Source organism: Zea mays, chromosome 7 (assembly GCF_902167145.1).
Source record: "Zea mays cultivar B73 chromosome 7, Zm-B73-REFERENCE-NAM-5.0, whole genome shotgun sequence".
Taxonomy (NCBI): Eukaryota; Viridiplantae; Streptophyta; class Magnoliopsida; order Poales; family Poaceae; genus Zea; species Zea mays.
In genome coordinates this window covers 120020617-120045516 of record NC_050102.1, presented here as the reverse complement: position 1 = coordinate 120045516, position 24900 = coordinate 120020617, and the positions used below count along the sequence as shown (strand labels likewise).

Genomic DNA, 24900 nt, shown 5'->3' with positions numbered 1-24900 from the left:
CTACCTAACTCGCGACAAGATCTATGACACCGACCTAGGAAGCCAAGTCAGCGTCACGGCAGCCCTGGCCGCCGACGCCACGTCAGAGCTCGGCGCCTAGGCCATATGACGCCAAGCTAAGAGTACAAAATTAGAAATAAGTCACCGAGTAGTCTAAATGTTATTTTTTGTCGAAAAAAGAATTAAAAAACAAAAAATCGGATTTAATCACTGCAATCCATCTCGAACGGAACACAAGGGACATTTTAGCTCTATCCACTCCGTCATGCGCTATTGGGAAGGCGAAACCGAAGCCGCCATTTTCTTGCGCAACCCCGTGTAGACGTAAACCCGGGCTCGTGCGTGCTTACACACCAGATTTGTATTTGTATTAATACGGAGTATTACCCAAAACTAGCAGAGCTGAAGAAGGCACCTAGCGCGCGCTCTTCGTTTCGTTTGATCGCACGCGCCAATCCTGACGCGGTCAACCGCGAGTCCGCGAGGGGAGGGGAGGGGAGGCGAGGAGAATGACGCGCACCGTGACGACCACATTGGTGACACTGTGTTCCGTCATCACGATACTACAGGCGCCGCGCGCGTGGCTCCTCGTATCCCGACCGACGGTCACGTCGCGCGGGCGCGTCGGTCTCGCATCGCACTCCACTTTTTCCACTCAGTTGCGTCACGATTTTCACGACGCCCCGGCCCCCGCCCGTCGATCCCTTCCCTCCTCCTGCTTGGGCCGCGCCCGCGGTTCGGGTTCCCCCCTTCGGCCGTCCCCCTATATATTAAACCATGCCCGTCCTGTGGAAAGCATCCGTTCGGATCCGAGAGTCCTGCAGAGCCCATCCTGTTCCTGTCCCCCTCGAGCAATCGAGCTCTACAGCTGCACGCTCGCTTACGCGGAGACACAGACGCTGAGACACACGCAGGTCATGATGCTGCTCATGGACTCGGGGAGCCGCGGTGACTGCTCCCCGGTCTGCTTGGACCTCAGCGTCGGCCTTTCGCCGCCGTCGCCGGGGAGCGGCCCGGAAACGACAGCTGACGCTGAGAGACTCGACCGTCCCGCCACTGGCTGCTGGGGGCCACGGACATCGTCCCTCGCTGACGGGAAGGACGAGGTAACTGACCGACGACCATTTCCTCGCCGCTCGGTTTCCACAATCTATCGGCGTCGTCGTCGTCCCTGAAATCCTGAAAATCTATCGGCATCGGTGGCCACAATGCTGTGTGATGACAGGCCAAGACCCTGGAGGCCAGGCTCACCCAGGTCAGCGAGGAGAACCGGCGTCTCACCGAGATCATCGCCTACATGTACGCCAGCCAGGTCGCCGCGCGGCGGAGTCCCGACGGCAGGAAGAGGAGCAGGGACAGCCTGGAGCCGTCGAATTCGGGCGACGCCAACGCTGCCGTCGAGAGCGCCGCCCTCAGCGACGAGGGCACGTGCAGGCGGATCAAGCTCACCAGGGTCTGCACCAAGATCGACCCCTCCGACACCACGCTCACCGTCAAAGACGGCTACCAGTGGCGCAAGTACGGCCAGAAGGTGACGCGCGACAACCCGTCCCCGAGAGCCTACTTCCGCTGCGCATACGCACCATCCTGCCCCGTCAAGAAGAAGGTAGACTCCTGGCCCACCATCCGTCCATCCCCGGCCTGACATTGATTCGATTCACGGCGGCTTCTTTCACTCTGTCGCTAATGGTCGATACAATAACTCTGTTCCTCGGAACAGGTGCAGAGGAGCGCGGAGGACAGCGCCATGCTGGTGGCCACGTACGAGGGCGAGCACAACCACCCGAGCCCGACGCGCGCCGGCGAGCTCCCCAGCTCCACCTCCATCAACTCCTCCGGCCCGGCCATCACGCTGGACCTCACCAGGAACGGAGCCGGCGCCGTGCGGGGGCTCGATGCCGCCGCCGAGGTGCCCGGCCTCAAGAGGCTGTGCCAGGAGATCGCGTCACCGGATTTCCGCACGGCGCTCGTGGAGCAGATGGCGCGCTCGCTCACCAAGGATCCCAAGTTCACCGACGCGCTGGCTGCCGCGATCCTGCAGCAGCTGCCGGAGTACTAGTGTCTAGCGCCCCACCTGCTTTCAGTGCTTATTACAGATATCAGAGCGCCCGTCTTCAAAGAGCAGCAGTTCTTTCATCGTCAGGAAACAAAAAACCGCTTTACGTTTAGGGGTAGCTCGAAAACTCTATTTTTAAGGGATTTTTATTATCTCAAAGAAAAATAAATAAATTTTTTTAAGAAAATAGAAATTCCTTTGAAAAATAGAGTTTCTAAACTAAGACTTAGGGTTAGTTTAGGAATCACATTTTTCCATGTGATTTCTATTTTTCTAAAGAAATTTAGTTTATGTTCTTTTTAGAAAACAGAAATCCCTTAGAAAAATAAAGCTTCTAAACTAGCTCTTACTTAGATTAGATTAGAGCCAATCTCCCTCAAATTTATTATAGGTGTACCTGTAAGTTTCTTTCTTCTGTTCTTCTGGCTAGGATCTGAACTGCACTAGTACTACTGTACATTTCACATGTGCATAGAGCCATAGAAGGCCGTTGTCAAGTACCGCGACTGCGTCCTACCTGAATGTGATCTGCCTAGTTATCAATAGGGAATTTTATACTATAAAATTTAAGTATAGAATCAGATTAGAGAGTGAGTGAAGAAGCATTTAAATCGTGATCTATTACTATCCCTTTTCAAAGCATACATTTGATCTCTCTAGAATTAGAGATGGAGTGTTGGGTACAACTAACACAACTCGACCAATATAACGGGCGAGCTCGAGCCATAATTTTTGACCCGCAACAATTCATAGTTGGGTACAGACCATGATTTTTGACCCAAAACCTGATCCAACTCGAAAACCTTCGACCCATAGCTTGAAAACTCGTCTCGACATGTCCCACAGGGGGGCACGTGCCAACCCGGCGGCTATGCACGGGTCAGGTGTGGGTTGTGTCAAACGATCCACGAGCCAACCATTTTTTCTCCTCGAACATGGTTCGACAACTATGCACAGGTCAGGCACGAGCTGTGTCAAACGACCCGACCGATCATGACCCGGCCCAAACCCGATCCGAGCAGAGGTTTGAACAGGTCTAGATACAGCCCAAGTAAAGTTTTATACTTGTCTCGTCAAATGTTTGAATAATAATTCCGGATATTAAATATAGTCTAATTATAAGACTAGTTATAGATGGAGACTAAAAGACAAGTCAATTTTATTAAATTTAATTAAACCAATACTTAATAGTCTTAATTGATATTTGTTTTAATTAATATTCAAACATTTAATGTAGCACAGACTAAACTTTAGTAACCAAATATCCCTTAAATTTAGAAACTAAACTCTCTCGATGGAGGATTTCATTTCACTGTTTCTAAAACAAGCTGCACCACCAGTTAATGTATACATACATGTTTTGATCCAATGTAAATTACGTAGCCATTTGAAATCATATCTAAACTGAACACAGTCACTTCAACAAATACAATATATCTCATGCCGACAAATAAACATGATCAACCAAAAAATATTGATTAATATAATATTCATCTCAGTTTCGGAAAGGAAAAAATTTGGCACCCACCAAAATTGGGGAAATTTCGGAAATTTCAAACCAAATTCAAATGAATTCAAAATTTTAAAAAAATTGACAGAATTTCCCTGTAATTTATGTCTAATACATCTGACATCACAATTGCACATATATAAAATAGAAATGTGACTAAGTATCACAACTTACAACATCCATGGCACATTGGCATCAAACCACAACCCACCTAATAGTGTCCAAATATGATAAGTGCATATAGCATAGTTTATCAAAATAATAAAAGTCCGAAATAGTACATTTTCAAGCACATGTCATCAACAAAAGCACTTGAAAATCAATTCATTCTTTCCAAAATCAGAATCCCCAACAAAAGTGATCATTCTGTCCAAAAGTGTGCCATGTTCCGGTGGCCATTTCTCTTCCACATCCTACACAACAAATATAAGAATTTTAGGAAGATTATAACCACTGACATTTTGTATATATAAAGTGTTTTTACTACCATAGCACAAGCTGGACAGATGGACACCAAAGTTCATGAGCTTACCTTTTATAGATCATAAACACTCTTGTGTGTTGGCTTCCTTTTTCTATTTGATCTTGGACGAATATGGGTCGATTGTGGAAGACTGGACGCTGTCGTAGCAGGAGCAGACGCACTGGCACCAAGGGCGCCCCTCTATTTCCACTACATCCGCCTATAATAAAACATTGTAAATAAACTTTCATGCTAACAAATAATTATAACAGTTGGTAGTTGGTACTAATTGAAATCACCATAACCTTCAATACAATCTGATTTGTTCTTGTCGACATCACCACCCGATTTATCTTCCAACCAAGCATCCTAGCCTGAGTTGTTTCCTAACACATGACCACCATATATGAAACAGATCAGGTTTCAAACAAAATATTAGTATGGAGATAAAATGGATCACAATAAGATCTCAAAATTACCTTCATCATCAGAACAAATATCACATGGCTCATCATACAATGGACTACCATGTGGAGAATCTAACTCATAGTCATCTTCAAACTCTTCTTCCTCATCTAATTGACTCATTGGTTTCTTCCCTATGCTATTTTTACCAAAACCAAGATTCCTTTTGAATGCAGTCACATCTGATTTACTCATTTGTAGTTCTTCAATGAGAAAACTGCTAGGCGCATCCCAATCATCGTTGTCGTCATCATATTCATCAAGGATTGGTCTAGACTCAGATCTAGAGTTGTTGAACCAGTCTAAGATTGGATTATTTTCATCAAAAAGGACAACATCCATCATCATACTATATGGATCTATCTCCTTTCCTTGGGGATTGTCAAGTTCAAATTGTTGGACGAGAAGCTTTAAGTTATAATGGACATAGACTAACCTATCTAGCTTCTCATAGCCTAAGCGATTTCTCAACTTAGTATGGACTAGAGCAAACGTACTCTAGTTACGCTCACAACCACTAGATGAACAACAGCGTGAAACAATTCTAATAGCAATTTTCTGTAATTCTTTGCATTGCCCTCCGCATGAATTCCACCAATCAGCTACAATGAATAAAACAACATAAATATCAACGAAAGTTGTAAATAGCAATCAACTACAATGATAGAAGTTGATTTGGACAAGGAAAAGATGCTTTACTAGGATTAGCATCAGCACGAAGTGCCGAGGATCGAGCCTCTAGTGATCCAAATAACTTCTCTTTTTTGCTAAATGTTCTTGTAAATTGATCAATTGCAATTGATGCTTCTATAGGTGAGTGTGCTAGCTTCTTGATTGCCAATGTTACAGCCAATATAGCACTATGATGGGTGGCTAATTTTGATGTATAAAGTGCTTTTGGGTCAAGTGCAGCCCCTACAATAGGCATCCACAAAAAAGCATGATAACTAGATAGAAATTTCAAAAATTGTAAACTATACTAGCAACAAACATGAGAGTGTAAATAGGTAATAGGTATACTACCTGCAACCATGAGAGTATCACTAAGAAGATACTGAGTTCTCTTTTTAATTATTTCATTCACTTTCTTCATGAAATCTCTTTTGACATTTTTGTCATGCTTTAACTTAGCAAAGATCTCAGCTTGAGCAGATAGCATTTTTGGAAGAAAGCCAGAAATGGTTCCATTTTTCTGTTGGTCAGCAAATCGAAGCATAGAATAGAGTGGTGTCACAGTTTTTAGCACCATTTCAACCTTCTCCCACCATATCCTATCTATCAAACAATCGTAGGTGAATTTGTGGTCTTCCTCATCTCTCCAATCATTATTTTTCCAATCGCTAGACATCATCCAAGCTTGGAACTTGTCTTGTGTGTCCCAAAACTCTGTAGGAACCAAAAAAGTGTCCAAAACCTCGTGGAATTCCATCTAACAAGCTCTCCACCTATCTTCTCTTTCATCATAGCATGAAGCCTGAAAAAATAGAATATCATCATATTAATATTAGAATAACATCAGATTAACTATAGAAATATTAAGTATTATGCTTGTACAGGAATTTCACAATATAAATATTACCTATTATGCTTGTACAAGAATCTGCATATCCGCTTAGCACTATACAATAGTCCATCAACCTCATCACAGTGTGCTATGTCCTTCAACATTAAATTAATAGTGTGAGCGGCACATGGCTGCCAAGTAATATGTGGATACTCGGCTATAAGTTGCTTGCATGCTTTCTTGTAATTGGAACCATTATCAGTCACAATTTGAACAACACAACTTTCTCCAACATCTTTAACAACAACTTCCTTAATGCAATCATAAATAAATTCTGCATTTTGTATTTGACCAATTGCATCCACGGTTTTATGAAAGAACATGCGACCATTCAACAAATCATAAAATTAATAATGCACATCATGGTTGGCCCTGTCCATGAATCACACATAATAGTGACCCCAAAGCGAACCCAATCTTCCTTGTATTGGTCCATGCGAGTTTGTAAGTCCACATAATTCATATTTAGTAATGGTCCATCTATATCTCTTCGCTTTGGAACAGCCACTCCTTCCCCAAGCTGTTGAGATAGTTTTACTGCTGCTACAAAATATGGGCAGTCTGCTTCCCTTCCAGGAATATCATTGGCATGGAACCATTTCACCCAAGTTTTACCAAGTCTCTCTTTGGCACCCCCATGTAGCATAATGTCTATCCTAGGCTGTGTTGACATCTTACTGCATTGCAAATCTATATCACATATGTCCTGAGTCACACTTGGACTCCGATAGTACCTATCCATCCTACTCTGCCACGAGAGTCTGTAGCTAATGGTGGGGTGGTATTGCTTGTTGAAAGGGAATTAGGCTTACACCTAGTTTCTAAATAATTTTGGTGGTTGAATTGCCCAACACAAATAATTGGACTAACTAGTTTGCTCTAGTGTACAAGTTATACAGGTGCCAAAGGTTCACAACAAGCCAATTAAAAAGACCAATGTTGGGTTCAAAATAGAGAGCTAAAGGCATCCCGAAAGGCTCCCTGATCTGGCGCACCGGACTATCCGGTGGTGCACCGGACAGTGTCCGGTGCACCAGGGGACTTCGTGCAGAACTCCTCAGCCTCGGAAATTTTCAGAGTCGGCGCGCTATAATTCACCGGACTGTCCGGTGTACACCGGACTGTGTCCGGTGCTCCAAGAGGACGCGGCTCTGGAACTTGGCAGCCTCGGGAATTCGCTACGGCTGCTCCGCTATAATTCACCGGACATGTCCGGTGTAACTGCGGGGCAACGGCTACTTCGCGCCAACGGTCGCCTGCAACAGCAATTAATGCGCGCCAGAGCGCGCAGGCGTCAGGCACGCCCATACTGGCGCACCGGACATTCAACAGTACATGTCCGGTGCGCCACCGGACATCCAGGCGGGCCCAGAAGACAGAGCTCCAACGGTCGAATCCCAACGGCTTTGGTGACGTGGCTGGCGCACCGGACATGTCCGGTGTACACCGGACTGTCCGGTGCACCATACGGCAGTCAGCCCCACCAAACGACTAGTTTGGTGGTTGGGGCTATAAATACCCCCAACCACCCACCATTCATTGCATCCAAGTTTTCCACTTCTCAACCACTTACAAGAGCTAGGCATTCAATTCTAGACACACCAAAGAGATCAAATCCTCTTCAATTCCACATAAGGCTTTAGTGATTAGCGAGAGAGATTTGCCGTGTTCTTTTGAGCTCTTGCACTTGGATTGCTTCTTTTCCTTCTCACTTATTCTTGTGATCAAAACTCCATTGTAATCAAGGCAAGAGGCACCAATTGTGTGGTGGCCCTTGCGGGGAAGTCTTGTTCCCGGCTTTGATTTGAGAAGAGAAGCTCACTCGGTCGGAGGGACCGTTTGAGAGAGGGAAAGGGTTGAAAGAGACCCGGTCTTTGTGACCACCTCAACGGGGAGTAGGTTTGCGAGAACCGAACCTCGGTAAAACAAATCCTTATGTCACACTCCGTATTTGCTTGAGATTTGTTTTTGCACCCTCTCTCGCGGACTCGTTTTTATTTCTAACGCTAACCCGGCTTGTAGTTGTGTTTATATTTGTAAATTTCAGTTTTGCCCTATTCACCCCTCTCTAGGCGACTATCAATTGGTATCAAAGCCCGGTGCTTCATTAGAGCCTAACCGCTCGAAGTGATGTCGGGAGATCACGCCAAGAAGGAGATGGAGACCGGCAAAAAGCCCACTACAAGCCACGGGAGCACTTCATCGGAAGAGTCCCGCACCAAGAGGAAGGAGAAGAAGAAGGACTCCTCCAAAGGGAAGGAGAAGAAATCTTCTTCACACCACAAAGAGAAGAAGGAGAAATCCTCTTCCCACAAGCCGCATCGGAGTGGGGACAAGAAAAAGAGGATGAGGAAGGTGGTCTACTACGAGACCGATTCTTCATCGGCATCCACCTCCGGCTCTGACGCAGCGTCCGTCACTTCTAAGCGCCAAGAGCGTAAGAAGTATAGTAAGATTCCCCTACGCTACCCTCGCATTTCTAAACATACACCTTTACTTTTCGTCCCATTAGGCAAACCACCAACTTTTGATGGTGAAGATTACGCTAGGTGGAGTGATTTAATGCGATTTCATCTAACCTCGCTCCACAAAAGTATATGGGATGTTGTTGAGTTTGGTGCACAGGTACCATCCGTAGGGGATGAAGACTATGATGTGGATGAAGTGGCCCAAATCGAGCACTTCAACTCCCAAGCCATAACAATACTCCTTGCCTCTCTAAGTAGAGAGGAATACAACAAGGTGCAAGGGTTGAAGAGTGCAAAGGAGATTTGGGACTTACTCAAGACCGCGCACGAGGGTGATGAACTCACCAAGATCACCAAGCGGGAAACGATCGAGGGGGAGCTCGGTCGCTTCCGTCTTCGCCAAGGGGAGGAGCCACAAGACATGTACAACCGGCTCAAAACCTTGGTGAACCAAGTGCGCAACCTCGGGAGCAAAAAGTGGGATGACCACGAGGTGGTTAAGGTTGTTAGAATCTATACTGTCTAGAATCGATTCCTAAGTCCCTAGAATACCAATCCGTAACTGAAAGTAAAATCTTGATGACGAGTAGATCTGATCTACTGAGAGGAATGCGGAAACACACCTTGTTGCTGTTGTTATCTTCATACCGTGGCCCTGTAGAGAAGCAGACGGCATCGGGATCCGAGCCGCTGTAGGTTGTTGCGTTTCCAGACACTTCGAGGCCTAGGCGATGGGGGCCTCTGGGGACTAGGGTTTTGGGGCAAGGTACTAGCGTTAGTCTTTCCTGCGACCCCTTAGTCCTATATATAGCGTCGTGTGTCTGGAGGCTCCAACCGAGGTTAGCGTGGGCCCTCCCGATCAAGGGCCCGATTAAAGGAACGATAGTTGGGTTAAGCCCAATCCAGTCTCTATTGACCGGCTGTAGAGGACACACCCAACAATCTCCCCTTTGTTCTCTACATTCCTTGTACTCAACTTTTTTTTGGATTCCATCCCTCGACAAGTTTACACATAGAGACCAATGCGTGACAATAACCGATTAAGTATCATCGCACTCATTGACTACAACATGCTCGCCTGCTTCAGAACGAAAAGAGACTTTATTTGGTTGCAATCTGTAGCCCCTTTGATTCAAGATCATAGGTACTCCCTTAAAACCCATGCCGGCTGCGTGCTTACTAAACACGCTGGGTGGAAGACCTTTTGTGAGCGGATCCGCTAGCATCTGCTATCTTCTGTTATGCTCATCTTTTATGATTTGATCCTAAATCTACTCCTTAATAACATAATACTAAAGTCAATGAACTTGGCAGCGCCACATGACTTGCTGTTATAGGAGTACGGTACCGCTGGCTCATTATCGCAGTAAATTCTCAGTGGTCGCTCTATGCTATCAACCACTCTTAATCCGGGTACAAATTTCTTTATCTTTATTGCCTGCCCATTTGCCTCATGCATGGTTACAAACTCAGCGTGCATTGTCGACGATGCTCTCGCTGTCTGTTTGCAACTTTTATAAGAAATAACTCCCCCGGATATAGTAAATTTATACCTTGAAGTAGGGAACTAGATCTTCTATTTGTTAGCATGAGGCCATTTTCGTACCTTGGAGGTACATTAGAGCCTTCTTAGCTGCTTAACAGTGTTCTATGCCTGGGTTGATCTGATATCTCCCAAGCATCCCGGTAGTAAATTCTAAGTCAGGGCGAATATATATTTGAGCATACAAAATGCTTCTGATAGTAGAAGCATATGGTACTGACTTTATCTGATCTTTCTGTCACTGAATCTGGGGATACTGATGATTCCCAAACTTATCACCCTTGACTATTGGCGCAGGCGTGGCCTTACACTGATGCATACTGTACTTCTTTAGTACTTCTCTATGTATGACTTCTGTGAGAGTTCTAATACTTCATTATGCCTATCTCTGTGAAATTCTATTTTAAAACATAAGAGGCTTCTCCTATGTCTTTTTATATCGAAGTTCGAGGAACGAAACCTTTTTGTTTCCGCCAGTAGATCTTTATCACTACTAACTAAAAATATGTCATTGACATATAGAACAAGGAAGATATATTTTCTTTTTCCTTAGATTTCGCATAAATGCAATTGTCTTCCTAGTTATCCTTGAAACTAAACTTTCTGTTAGTCTGATCAGACTTGACGTACCACTATCTGGAGGAATGTTTTAATCCATAAATGGACCTCCTTAAGTGACATCTCTTGTTTTTTTCTTTTACTGCTCACAACAAAACCCTTTGGTTGTGTCATGAACACGTTTTTCTGTTAACTCTCCATTTAGTGATGTTGTCATTACATCCATCTGATGGAGCTCTAGATCAAAAAGAGCCACTAATGCCATAATGATCTGAAATGAATCTTTTGTTAGGACAAGTGAGAAGGTTTTATGGTTGTCAATGCCTTCTCACTGTGTGAACGCCTTGGCCACATGTCCTTGTATCTTTCTATATTTCCTTTGGAGTCACGCTTGGTCTTCTAGACCCACTAATTTGCGCTTCTCGTAGCTATTTCATATGTAATGGGATCACTTTCTGCTTCAATGTTCTCACACATATGAATCTCATCGCTTTCTATGTCTACACTTGTGTAAACTCCATAATCATCAGGAATCACAGATCGTCTAGACCTTTGAGACCTTCATAAACTTGTTTCTAGTTCTGGTTTGTTATGGGGCTCCTGCATTGGTGCGTCACTTGGCACAACACTACCACTCTCATGTGAGCTCTCATGTGCAACCGACTTAGAAGAGCCAGACTGTGCAGAAGGTGAATTGACTTACTCTGTGGTAGTTGCACTTGGTGATGCAATATTTGCAGCAGGGGTTTCACCTCGAGTCGTTACAACTGTTGGTGGAACCACAGCGGGTATCGAGAAGTATGGTTCTTCAACCATCGGAATTGGGACATACGTCCTCTTTTCCTGAAGGTCAACCTCTCTAAGTACCTTACTCCCCTTGATCATGTCATCTTCTAGGAAAATGGCATGTCTAGTTTCTATAAACTTGGTTTATCTGCCTGGACAGTAGAATCTGTAACCCTTGGATCTCTCAGGGTAGCCAATAAAATGGCAGCTAGTGGTTCTCTCATCTAGCTTTTCCTGTCCAGGATTAAATATTCGAGCTTCTGCTGGACAACCCCATATGTTGAAGTAGTTGAACGTGGGCTTTCTGCCAGTCAACAACTCATATGGAGTTTTAGCCACTGATTTACTAGGAACTCTATTTAGTATATGCATGGTGGTTTTTAAAACCTCCATCCATAGACCCAATGGTAAGTTAGAGTAACTAAGCATACTCATTACCATGTCCATCAATGTTCTTCTTACGCCTTTAGGCAACCACATTCTGTTGCGGTTCACCAAGTGTTGAATACTGAGCTACAATACTGTTTTCACTTAGGAACCTCGCGAAAGGATCCTGGGACCTATCCATACTCAGTATGGTGCCCACAGTACTCCCCCACATGATTTGATATGACAATATTTGTGTTCAAATTGTGTTGTTTTTCTACATCAGCCTTGAACTATTTAAACTTGTCTACATCTTATGATCTGTCCCTTAAAAAAAGGGTAAATATAATCGCAGCGAGAGTAGTCATCTGTTAAGGTTATGAACAAGTCAAACCCATCTACTGTCCTAACTGAAAAAGGACCACATATATCTATATGAATAATTTCTAACACTCTCGTACTGTGCATGCAATCTCTGCATTGCTCTAAGTCTGTGAAGTCTAGGTGATGGAGAATCCGTCCCTTAATGAGACTTCTTTTCTCCCCCTCGAAATATGGCCCAAACGATAGTGCCATAATTTTGACGAGGTTTCTCCATCACATTGTTTTCTTATTCCGCCAGTGTTGGCTCGTTTGTTTTTCTGGTGTATCTAGCACCACTATGCGAAGATAAATAAAGCATGTCTCGTCAGATGGCGAGACCAACATCTTTATTATCAAAACTGAATAACACACAGTCTATGTCACCAAAGTGATAGTGGATGTGCTGATTGTCTAATCACGAAACTGAAGTTAAGTGTCTGCTTGCTTTCCGTAAACCACTGTAACTGTTTTCAGCCCTCTGGGAGCCTTAGGTTTGTACGGAATTGCATTATGTAGCATCTATTGCAGGAATTCTAGACACTTTCTATTGTATGCCCTGTCTTCTTGCAATAGAGGCAGGTCTCAGGGGGATCTGAGAAACAGTCTGATCGTTGCATATAGAAAACATCGTGATCATGTTTGATCTTATTTTTGAACCTTTCTCAGAGGTCTTGTTCTGTTTGAGGATTCTTAGTTTGGGAAGATTGATAGAATCACTTATTTGACTTATCAACCTTTCCTCCTTCTAGACACATTGTGTCGTGAGTTGATCTATATAGCACTTGTCCATTTAGACAGGTGTTTTACTGATCATGAAATGTCTCATATTCTGGAATAGCACCCTCAATAGGATCCTGGATGAAACTCTTATTATGATCAAGTACATTATACTTGGATCTTTTCCAGTTGACCTTATAGATGATGTACTGCGCCATCTTAAGGTCATCCTTAAGGTGAGCCTCCTGTAGGCTTAGTGGGTTTCTCAAAAACCACAGTGAGGAATCTATTTCATCCACGATAGTTATCATTTTAATCTTTTCCCGCCATAAGTGACAACAAATACCACATAGCGGTTTAATCTACCTTATCTGACCAACTAGTAGGCCAATATGTGCACTTTTGCAAAAGTAAAACAGAAAATATTTAGGACATCTAAAGTAAATACTGAAACATAGAACTTGCATGAATTAAATATTCGACGTTGGTCAAATAATAACCATGTCTGATCTACAAAAAATTTTCTTGTTCTAAAATTCTAAACCATCGTTGGATGATCTAGAAAACATAATTCTTGTATAAAATGTGGCAACAATATTCGACGTTGGTCGAAATATTCAATCACCACAAAAAAACTGAATTTCTATGCACTTAAAGAGAATTAATCCACGTAGGCTTCATAATAAACAATAATGCATAGAAAAACAAATAATAATCTGGTTCTAAAATTCTAAAACCATCATCGGATGATTAAGAATATATATACTTATGTTGAAAATGTGGTAACAATATCTAATGTTGGTTAAAATATTCAATTACCACAAATTTTCTGAATTCTATGCAATTCTAACAATAATTAATCCACGTTGGTTTCATAATCAACTGAGAATTGCATAAAAAATATATAAATAAAAGTACCAAAGTACGCAGCGGAATAAAATAGTCCATAAATATGTCTGTAATTTTCTATAACTGAAAAAATTATATTTCTGAAATTTTCTGTTTTTTTCTGTACTATTTTTTTACTGTTTCTGTTTTCTGGAAATAGCAAAAAAAATCCAGAAAAAAATTTGGAGCCATTTCGGCCCTGGTCGGCCTATGTGGCTCAGTCCACATGGCCTTTCGGCCTGCTTAGACGGGCGGCCGCGCGCCCAGGCCGAAACCTGGGCCTGGGCCGCGCATCTGGCTCAGCCACGGCGAGCCCCCTTTCCACCCGCCGAGATCCTGGCCGTCGAACCGATCTGAAGGTCCAGATCCACCCGTGTACTATAGCAAGGTCTATAAATGCCGTGGATTTCGGAATGGCTATAAACCCTAGTGCTCATTTCTTCTCACCTCCCCAGCCGCCACAAAACAAACGAGCCGCATTGCTCCTGACCGACCGCTCTCTGCACTTCCCTTCTCTCTCTGTTTCTTCATTTCTACTCCACGTGCCCCACAGCTACTCGGCTGCCAGGGAGAACCAGCCGTTAGCTTCTCTACTCCCTCTCTTGTTTCACGTTCCTTCTGCACGTTCTGGTGGCCAGCGCATGGCAGCCACCGCGCCCAACTGTAAGGCACGCGCTAGCGGCTTTTCGGTCGTCTCTATGCACAGTGAAACGGGCACCGCAGACCTCGCCGCCAGCGAGCTCATCCCTTCGGGCGGGTGAGCTGCTGTCGGCGGGAACTGACGGCAGTCCGAGCACGACATGTCGGGTGTCTGTCTCTCGACTGTCTTTAACTTTTAAAACTCGGATCTAGTCCTCATTTACTCGAATCCCTTACTGTGTATGAATGAATGTATGAGATGGATCTAATGTAATATTCGGGATCGAGTTATGAGTTGATAAAACGTAGATCCGAGACCTTGCGTTATTTCTGTTATTTTCTGTGATGATTTTCTGTACCTTTGACTGAAAAACCAGTCCAAGGATTATATTGATAGTGCTCTGTACACTTAATCTGTACGCGGTTTCTTATTGACTGTTTCTTGGCCGTGAATTAAAAAAAATACGAGCTACTGTGATCTCTGTTGACCTAGTTTAAAACCTTTTAGGGTTAGGTTATTAAACCCTAACCCTAAAATGTCGATCTGTTTTTATGATTTCATATTTCATGGGTTTTCCGAGACTAAGTCTTACAGTGGCCGAAAACATCTTTCTATTTAAATCTTTCTGATCTCGGTTGATGAACCATGATAAAATAAAAATTGAGTTCAATCACATTCATCTGAGATCTTTCTGTTATCTCATGAAATCTATGCGGATTAGGAGATCTAGAGTTCTTAGGACGCCTCTGATACCATTGTTAGAATCTATACTGTCTAGAATTGATTCCTAAGTCCCTAGAATACCAATCCGTAACTGAAAGTAAAATCTTGATGACGAGTAGATCTGATCTACTGAGAGGAATGCGGAAACACACCTTGTTGCTGTTGTTATCTTCATACCGTGGCCCTGTAGAGAAGCAGACGGCATCGGGATCCGAGCCGATGTAGGTTGTTGCGTTTCCAGACACTTCGAGGCCTAGGCGATGGGTCTCTGGGGACTAGGGTTTTGGGGCAAGGTACTAGCGTTAGTCTTTCCTGCGACCCCTTAGTCCTATATATAGCGTCGTGTGTCTGGGGGCTCCAACCGAGGTTAGCGTGGGCCCTTCCGATCAAGGGCCCGATTAAAGGAACGATAGTTGGGTTAAGCCCAATCCAGTCTCTATTGACCGGCTGTAGAGGACACACCCAACAAAGGTTATTCTAAGATCTCTCATCTTCCTTAACCCCACTCAAGCTCAATTAATTCGTGGTAATCCTAGATACACACTAATGACTCCCGAGGAAGTTATCGGGAATTTTGTGAGCTTTGAATGTATGATCAAGGGCTCAAAGAAGATCAACGAGCTTGATGATCCCTCCACATTCGAAGCACAACCGGTGGCATTCAAGGCGACGGGGGAAAAGAAGGAGGAGTCTACACCAAGTAGACAACCAATCGACGCTTCAAAGCTCGACAATGAGGAGATGGCCTTGATCATCAAAAGCTTTCGCCAAATCCTCAAGCAACGGAAGGGGAAGGATTACAAATCCCGTTCCAAGAAGGTTTGCTACAAGTGTGGTAAGCCCGGTCACTTTATTGCTAAATGTCCATTATCAAGTGACAGTGACAGGGATAACGACAAGAAGGGCAAGGGGAGAGAAAAGAAGAGGTACCACAAGAAGAGGGGCGGCGATGCCCACGTATGCCGCGAGTGGGACTCCGACGAGAGCTCCACCGACTCCTCCGACGACGAGGACGCCGCCAACATCGCCGTCACCAAGGGACTCCTCTTCCCCAACGTCGGCCACAAGTGCCTCATGGCAAAGGACGGCAAAAGGAAGAAGGTTAAATCTAAATCCTCCACTAGATATGAGTCCTCTAGTGATGATAATGCTAGTGATGAGGAAGATAGTTTGCGTACCCTTTTTGCCAACCTTAACATGGAACAAAAAGAAAAACTAAATGAGCTAATTAGTGCCATCCATGAGAAGGATGATCTCTTGGACTCCCAAGATGACTTCCTAATCAAGGAAAATAAAAAGCATGTTAAGGTTAATAATGCTTATGCTCTAGAGGTAGAAAAATGTGAGAAATTAACTAGTGAGCTAAGCACATGCCATGACACTATTGCCAACCTTAGAAATGAAAATGCTAATTTGTTATCTAAAGTTGATTCTCATGTTTGTAATGGTTCAATTTCCAATTCTAGAGATGATAATGATGATTCACTTGCTAGGATTGAAAAATTGAACATTTCTCTTGCTAGCCTTAGGAATGAAAATGAAAAATTGCTTGCTAAGGCTAAAGATTTTGATGTTTGCAATGTTACTATTTCTAACCTTAGAAGTGAAAATGATGTATTACATGCTAAGGTTATAGAATTAAAATCTTGCAAACTCTCTACATCTATCGTTGAGCATGTATCTATTTGTACTAGATGTAGAGATGCTGATATTAATGCTATTCATGATCACATGGCTTTAATTAAACATCAAAATGATGATATAGCAAAATTAGATGCTAAAATTGCCGAGCATAACTTAGAAAATGAAAATTTTAATTTTGCTCGTAGTATGCTTTATAATGGGAGACGCCCTGGCATCAAGGATGGCATCGGCTTCCAAAGGGGAGACAATGTCAAACTTAATGCCCCTCCTAAAAGATTGTCTAATTTTGTAAAGGGCAAGGCTCCCATGCCTCAGGATAACGAGGGTTGCATTTTGTACCCTGCCAGTTATCCCGAGAGCAAGATTAGGAGAATTCACTCTAGGAAGTCTCACTCCGGCCCTAATCATGCTTTTATGTATAAGGGTGAGACATCTAGCTCTAGGCAACCAACCCGTGCTAAGTTGCCTAAAAAGAAAACTCCTAGTGCATCAAATGAACATAGCTTTTCATTTAATACTTTTGATGCATCATATGTTTTAACTAACAAATCCGGCAAGGTAGTTGCCAAGTTTGTTGGGGGCAAACACAAGGGCTCCAAGACTTGTGTTTGGGTACCCAAAGTTCTTGTTTCTAATGCCAAAGGACCCAAAACCGTTTGGGTACCTAAAGTCAAGAACTAAAATTATTTTGTAGGTTTATGCATCCGGGGGCTCAAGTTGGATACTCGACAGCGGGTGCACAAACCATATGACAGGGGAGAAGAAGATGTTCTCCTCCTACGAGAAAAACAAGGATCCCCAACGAGCTATCACATTCGGGGATGGAAATCAAGGTTTGGTCAAAGGTCTTGGTAAAATAGCTATATCTCCTGACCATTCTATTTCCAATGTTTTTCTTGTATATTCATTAGATTACAATTTGCTTTCTGTATCTCAGTTATGCAAAATGGGTTACAACTGTCTCTTTACTGATATAGGTGTCACTGTCTTTAGAAGAAGTGATGATTCAATAGCATTTAAGGGAGTGTTAGAGGGTCAGCTATACTTGGTAGATTTTGATAGAGCTGAACTCGACACTTGCTTAATTGCTAAGACTAACATGGGTTGGCTCTGGCATCGCCGACTAGCCCATGTTGGGATGAAGAATCTTCATAAGCTTCTAAAGGGAGAGCACATTTTAGGATTAACAAATGTTCATTTTGAGAAAGACAGGATTTGTAGCGCATGCCAAGCAGGGAAGCAAGTTGGTGCCCATCATCCACACAAGAACATCATGACGACCGACAGGCCGCTTGAGCTACTCCACATGGATCTATTCGGCCCGATAGCTTACATAAGCATCGGCGGGAGTAAGTATTGTCTTGTAATAGTGGATGATTATTCTCGCTTCACTTGGGTATTCTTTTTGCAGGAAAAATCTCAAACCCAAGAAACCTTAAAGGGATTCTTGAGACGAGCTCAAAACGAGTTCGGCTTAAGGATCAAGAAAATTAGAAGCGACAACGGGACGGAGTTCAAGAACTCTCAAATTGAAGGCTTCCTTGAGGAGGAGGGCATCAAGCATGAGTTCTTTTCTCCCTACACCCCTCAACAAAATGGTGTAGTGGAGAGGAAGAATCGAACTCTATTGGACATGGCTAGAACCATGCTTGATGAGTACAAGACTTCGGATCGGTTTTGGGCAGAGGCGGTCAACACCGCTTGCTACGCCATCAACCGGTTGTATGTACACCGAATCCTCAAGAAGACATCATACGAACTCCTAACCGGTAAAAAGCCCAACATTTCATATTTTAGAGTCTTTGGTAGCAAATGCTTTATTTTTGTTAAAAGAGGTAGAAAATCTAAATTTGCTCCTAAGACTGTAGAAGGCTTTTTACTAGGATATGATTCAAACACAAGAGCATATAGAGTCTTTAACAAGTCCTCCGGACAAGTTGAAGTTTCTTATGATGTTGTGTTTGATGAGACTAACGGCTCTCAAGTAGAGCAAGTTGATCTTGATGAGATAGGTATTGAAGAGGCTCCATGCATCGCGCTAAGGAACATGTCCATTGGGGACGTGTGTCCTAAGGCATCCGAAGAGTCTCCAAATGCACAAGATCAACCATCCTCCTCCACGCAAGCATCTCCACCGACTCAAAATGAGGATGAAGCTCAAGTTGATGAAGTAGAAGATCAAGCAAATGAGCCACCTCAAGATGACGGCAATGATCAAGGGGGAGATGCAAATGATCAAGAGGATGAAGAACAAAGGCCGCCACACCCAAGAGTCCACCAAGCAATCCAAAGAGATCACCCCGTCGACACCATCCTCGGCGACATTCATAAGGGGGTAACTACTAGATCTCGTGTTGCACATTTTTGTGAGCATTACTCTTTTGTTTCCTCTATTGACCACACAGGGTAGAGGAAGCACTCCAAGATTCGAATTGGGTGGTGGCGATGCAAGAGGAGCTCAACAACTTCACTAGGAATGAGGTATGACATTTAGTTCCACGTCCTAACCAAAATGTTGTAGGAACCAAATGGGTCTTCCGCAACAAGCAAGATGAGCATGGTGTGGTGACAAGGAACAAAGCTCGACTTGTGGCAAAGGGATACTCCCAAGTCGAAGGTTTGGATTTCGGTGAAACCTATGCACCCGTAGCTAGGCTTGAGTCAATTCGTATATTATTGGCCTATGCTACTTACCATGGCTTTAAGCTTTATCAAATGGACGTGAAAAGTGTCTTCCTCAATGGACCAATCAAGGAAGAGGTCTATGTTGAGCAACCTCCCGGCTCTGAAGATAGTGAGTACCCTAACCATGTGTATAAACTCTCTAAGGCGCTTTATGGGCTCAAGCAAGCCCCAAGAGCATGGTATGAATGCCTTAGGGATTTTCTTATCACTAATGGATTCAAAGTCGGCAAGACCGATCCTACTTTATTCACTAAAACTCTTGAAAATGACTTGTTTGTATGCCAAATTTATGTTGATGATATTATATTTGGGTCTACTAACGAGTCTACATGTGAAGAGTTTAGTAGGATCATGGCGCAAAAGTTCGAGATGTCTATGATGGGGGAGTTAAAATATTTCCTAGGATTTCAAGTAAAGCAACTTCAAGAGGGCACCTTCCTAAGCCAAACGAAGTATACTCAAGATATTCTAAACAAGTTTGGGATGAAGGATGCCAAGCCCATCAAGACACCCATAGGAACAAATGGGCATCTCGACCTCGACACGGGAGGTAAGTCCGTGGATCAAAAGGTATACCGGTCGATGATAGGTTCTTTACTTTACTTATGTGCATCTCGACCGGATATTATGCTTTCCGTATGTATGTGTGCAAGATTCCAAGCCGACCCTAAGGAAGCTCACCTTACGGCCGTAAAACGAATCTTGAGATATTTAGCTTACACTCCTAAGTTTGGGCTTTGGTATCCTAGGGGATCCACATTTGAATTGATTGGTTATTCGGATGCCGATTGGGCGGGGTGTAAAATCAATAGGAAGAGCACATCGGGGACTTGCCAGTTCTTGGGAAGGTCCTTGGTGTCTTGGGCTTCAAAGAAGCAAAATTCGGTCGCTCTTTCCACCGCCGAAGTCGAGTACATTGCCGCAGGCCATTGTTGCGCGCAATTGCTTTGGATGAGGCAAACCCTGCCGGACTACGGTTACAAATTAACCAAAGTCTCTTTGCTATGTGATAATGAGAGTGCAATCAAGATGGCGGATAATCCCGTCGAGCATAGCCGCACTAAACATATAGCCATTCGGTATCATTTTCTTAGGGATCACCAACAAAAGGGAGATATCGAGATTGCTTACATTAATACTAAAGATCAATTAGCCGATATCTTTACCAAGCCTCTTGATGAACAAACTTTTAACAAACTTAGGCATGAGCTCAATATTCTTGATTCGCGCAACTTCTTTTGTTGATTTGCACACATAGCTCATTTACATACCTTTGATCATGTCTCTTTCATATGCTATGACTAATGTGTTTTCAAGTCTATTTCAAAACAAGTCATAGGTATATTGAAAGGGAATTGGAGTCTTCGGCGAAGACAAAGGCTTCCACTCCGTAACTCATCCTTCGCCGTCACTCCAAGCACCTCTCCATTCTTGGGGGAGAAAGCATGAGCACCAAGCAAAAGGTCTTCGTCTTTGGTATAATCTTCACTTATTTATTTATGACCAAAGGGGGAGAGAGTATTTAAAGGGCTCTAATGATTCCGTTTTTGGCGATTCATGCCAAAGGGGGGGAGAGTATGAGCCCAAAGCAAAAGGACCGAACCACCACCTAATTTTAAAAATTGGAGATTTTCAATTGGTAAATTTCAAATTGGTATCTTATTGTGTTCAAAAGGGAGAGAAAGTAGTATTTCAAAATAATATATCAAAACCCTCTTGAACACTAAGAGAAGGATCTCATTTAGGGGGAGTTTTGTTTAGTCAAAGGAAAAGCATTTAAAACAGGGGAGAAAATTTCAAATCTTAAAAATGCTTCGTAAAATCTTATTCATTTACCTTTGACTATTTGCAAAAGAACTTTGAAAAGAATTTACAAAAGAATTTTGCAAAAACAAAATCTGTGGTGCAAGCATGGTCCAAAATGTTAAAAATGAAGAAACAATCCATGCATATCTTGTAAGTATTTATATTGGCTCAATTCCAAGCAATCTTTGCACTTACATTATGCAAACTAGTTCAATTATGCACTTCTATATTTGCTTTGGTTTGTGTTGGCATCAATCACCAAAAAGGGGGAGATTGAAAGGGAATTAGGCTTACACCTAGTTTCTAAATAATTTTGGTGGTTGAATTGCCCAACACAAATAATTGGACTAACTAGTTTGCTCTAGTGTACAAGTTATACAGGTGCCAAAGGTTCACAACAAGCCAATTAAAAAGACCAATGTTGGGTTCAAAATAGAGAGCTAAAGGCATCCCGAAAGGCTCCCTGATCTGGCGCACCGGACTGTCCGGTGGTGCACCGGACAGTGTCCGGTGCACCAGGGGACTTCGCGCAGAACTCCTCAGCCTCGGGAATTTTCAGAGCCGGCGCGCTATAATTCACCGGACTGTCCGGTGTACACCGGACAGTGTCCGGTGCTCCAAGAGGACGCGGCTCTGGAACTTGGCAGCCTCGGGAATTCGCTACGGCTGCTCCGCTATAATTCACCGGACATGTCCGGTGTACACCGGACTGTCCGGTGTAACTGCGGGGCAACGGCTACTTCGCGCCAACGGTAGCCTGCAACAGCAATTAATGCGCGCCAGAGCGCGCAGGCGTCAGGCACGCCCATACTGGCGCACCGGACATTCAACAGTACATGTCCGGTGTGCCACCGGACATCCAGGCGGGCCCAGAAGACAGAGCTCCAACGGTCGAATCCCAACGGCTTTGGTGACGTGGCTGGCGCACCGGACATGTCCGGTGTACACCGGACTGTCCGGTGCACCATACAGCAGTTAGCCCCACCAAACGGCTAGTTTGGTGGTTGGGGCTATAAATACCCCCAACCACCCACCATTCATTGCATCTAAGTTTTCCACTTCTCAACCACTTACAAGAGCTAGGCATTCAATTCTAGACACACCAAAGAGATCAAATCCTCTCCAATTCCACATAAGGCTTTAGTGATTAGCGAGAAAGATTTGTCGTGTTCTTTTGAGCTCTTGCACTTGGATTGCTTCTTTTCCTTCTCACTTACTCTTGTGATCAAAACTCCATTGTAATCAAGGCAAGAGGCACCAATTGTGTGGTGGCCCTTGCGGGGAAGTTTTGTTCCCGGCTTTGATTTGAGAAGAGAAGCTCACTCGGTCGGAGGGACCGTTTGAGAGAGGGAAAGGGTTGAAAGAGACCCGGTCTTTGTGACCACCTCAACGGGGAGTAGGTTTGCGAGAACCGAACCTCGGTAAAACAAATCCTTATGTCACACTCCGTATTTGCTTGAGATTTGTTTTTGCACCCTCTCTCGCGGACTCGTTTTTATTTCTAACGCTAACCCGGCTTGTAGTTGTGTTTATATTTGTAAATTTCAGTTTCGCCCTATTCACCCCCCCTCTAGGCGACTATCACTTGTCCCAATGCTACTTCTGCCTACAGGTAGGCTATTGCCAGATGTCCTTTGATCCAACAATGATTCCCTTAGTGCCCACGCCATCTGTCCAGCTTCATCCCTAGGTATTTGTTCTCTTCTAGCATCACTATATGCTAGATCCATAATTGTCTTATCCACAAAGAGTTTATGCTCTTTATAATCTGCCCTCCTTTTTCCCTCTTGCATAGTCATTCAACATTACCTCCCTCACACGCTTTGGTACATTCAGGCATGACTTGCCATCTCCTGACAAACTAGCTAGATGGCACCTTAGACGGGTCTTATCTCCACTCTCCTTAGCACACCCGCAATAAGCACACTTGAATCCCTGTTTCTTCCACTTGTCACCTTGACTCCATGGGTCATCAATAGAACCTTGTAGTTGTTTGCGAGTTCCTAGTAATATAAAAATAAATGACACAAAACAATAAACAAAGTGCTAATCTCAAAAAAATAAATGACTTTCCACTAGAGAACTAAAATTTCTACTTCCAGTTTGCATGTGAGAACTCAATAGTGCTAATCTAATGCTAGAAAGCGTTACCATCGGCAGTAACCACCCATTCACGGGCTGCAGCAGATGATGATTCACCAATACATGGCTCTTTTCCCTTGTCCCGTCCACTGCCTCCTTCCATCACAATCAAAATTGCAAACAAGGCATTTCCATCACAACCAAAACTCAAACACTTGCATATCAATGGCGTAAGTGTAGAAGCGCAGGCTGGTCCTCCTAGAGTTGTACTCGCATACCAGGCCAAGCCTGCAGGTGAGTGGCGGCCGAGCACGTGAGTGGCGAGCGACGAGCAGGCAAGCAGGCGAGCGCGCGGCCGAGCAGAGGAGCAGCGAGCAGGCGACTGCGCGACCGAGCAGAGGGCGCGGAGCGGCGTGCAGGAGGCGAGCGGCGAGCAGAGCAAGCAGCGAGCAAAGCGTGCCGCGGCGCGCGGCGAGCAGGCAGCAGATCAGCAGAGAGAGGGAGCACCGACGCTTGATGACGGGAGAGCCGTTGTCGCCGCCAAATGCCCAAATTTCGGGTGGGATTGGAGGGAAGATTTAGGGTTTGGGGATTCGTGGGCTGTTTTGCAGCCCGTTTTGGCACGGAGCCCAAATTTTGGCCGAAGTGCTTTTTTCCGCTCCTAGCAGAAACCACCGAAATTTCGGAAATTTCAGAATTTCCGTTCCGAAATTGCTAACCCTAATCATCAGTGCATACGCATATATTAAAATGCTTATATATTAAAGGATTGAGCCCAAACAAGATGAAAATTTTCTCCTGTAGGTGGGGGCAGCACCGGAAATTGATTTTGATTTATAAAAATTTACAAATCGACCTTGAAGAAATCCTCTAACACATAGAATTTGGTTAGAAAGTGTCATCCTGTTTACAATTTAAGTTGTTAAATACTGCTGACTCCAAACTTTGAGCAATACTCCATGAAAAAACTAACATCATTGACAGGTGTGCAGCAGGATCATTCTAACAATTGTCTATCTATCTATATATTCAGAACAAAACAAATCTGCAATTCATGAAAAGTCTAACACCACCGGCTGACATTCAGATAGCTCAGTACCTCACATGTCGACAGAACAAATCTGCAATTTACTGACATTTAGACAGGTCATTTTATCACACACAAATCTGCAATTTACTAACATTAAGATAGTTCAGTGCCTATCTATATATATCCCCACATGTCAATAGTTCATACTTCATGAAAAAATCTGACAGTGTAGGGAGCAATCTATAGGCCATGTTGAGCGAACCTCCACAGTCGTTAAACAAAATTTACAGACTAGTGTGCAAGATTTGAAATTCATGATCTATGGTTAATTCAACAAGAAGGAAGTAGAGTACCACATATTGGTAGCTTGATTTCCTTGCGGTGAGTGACCTGCTCCACTGCTGCCGCTGTGTCTGGGCCAGAAACCATCAATTGATGGTGGTGGTTGCTGCAGCCTGCAGGTGCGAGGGGAATCTCCGCTGGGGTGCCGCAGACGACGGTGGCGCAACTGACGGTTGGAGCTCACGGAGAAGTGGGAGTAGA

The 24900-nt window shown here is 44.0% G+C and overlaps 1 protein-coding gene and 1 long non-coding RNA gene across 2 annotated transcripts; one reads left to right on the top strand and one right to left on the bottom strand.

The window, feature by feature from the left end:
* The first annotated feature begins 808 nt into the window (after window positions 1–808).
* On the top strand, window positions 809–2551 carry LOC100147737 (uncharacterized). The gene is made up of 3 exons (NM_001127251.1): window positions 809–1106; window positions 1226–1606; window positions 1721–2551. The coding sequence occupies exons 1-3, from the start codon at window positions 918–920 to the stop codon at window positions 2057–2059; spliced, it is 909 nt and encodes a 302-aa protein (NP_001120723.1). The 5' UTR covers window positions 809–917; the 3' UTR covers window positions 2060–2551.
* A 78-nt stretch (window positions 2552–2629) lies between these two features.
* LOC109940984 (uncharacterized) lies at window positions 2630–5096 on the bottom strand. The gene is made up of 4 exons (XR_002263813.2): window positions 4509–5096; window positions 4335–4415; window positions 4099–4249; window positions 2630–3979 (listed from the first exon to the last, which is right to left on the bottom strand). It is a non-coding gene; the product is annotated as an uncharacterized lncRNA (long non-coding RNA).
* Between the last annotated feature and the right edge of the window lie 19804 nt (window positions 5097–24900).

What these genes read in the sequence shown, in the direction of transcription:
- LOC100147737 (NM_001127251.1), top strand. Translation starts at nt 918, where the DNA reads ATGATGCTGCTCATGGACTCGGGGAGCCGCGGTGACTGCTCCCCGGTC. An exon ending in TCGCTGACGGGAAGGACGAG is followed by an intron (nt 1,107 to 1,225) that starts GTAACTGACCGA and finishes GTGTGATGACAG; the next exon opens with GCCAAGACCCTGGAGGCCAG. An exon ending in CCTGCCCCGTCAAGAAGAAG is followed by an intron (nt 1,607 to 1,720) that starts GTAGACTCCTGG and finishes TCCTCGGAACAG; the next exon opens with GTGCAGAGGAGCGCGGAGGA.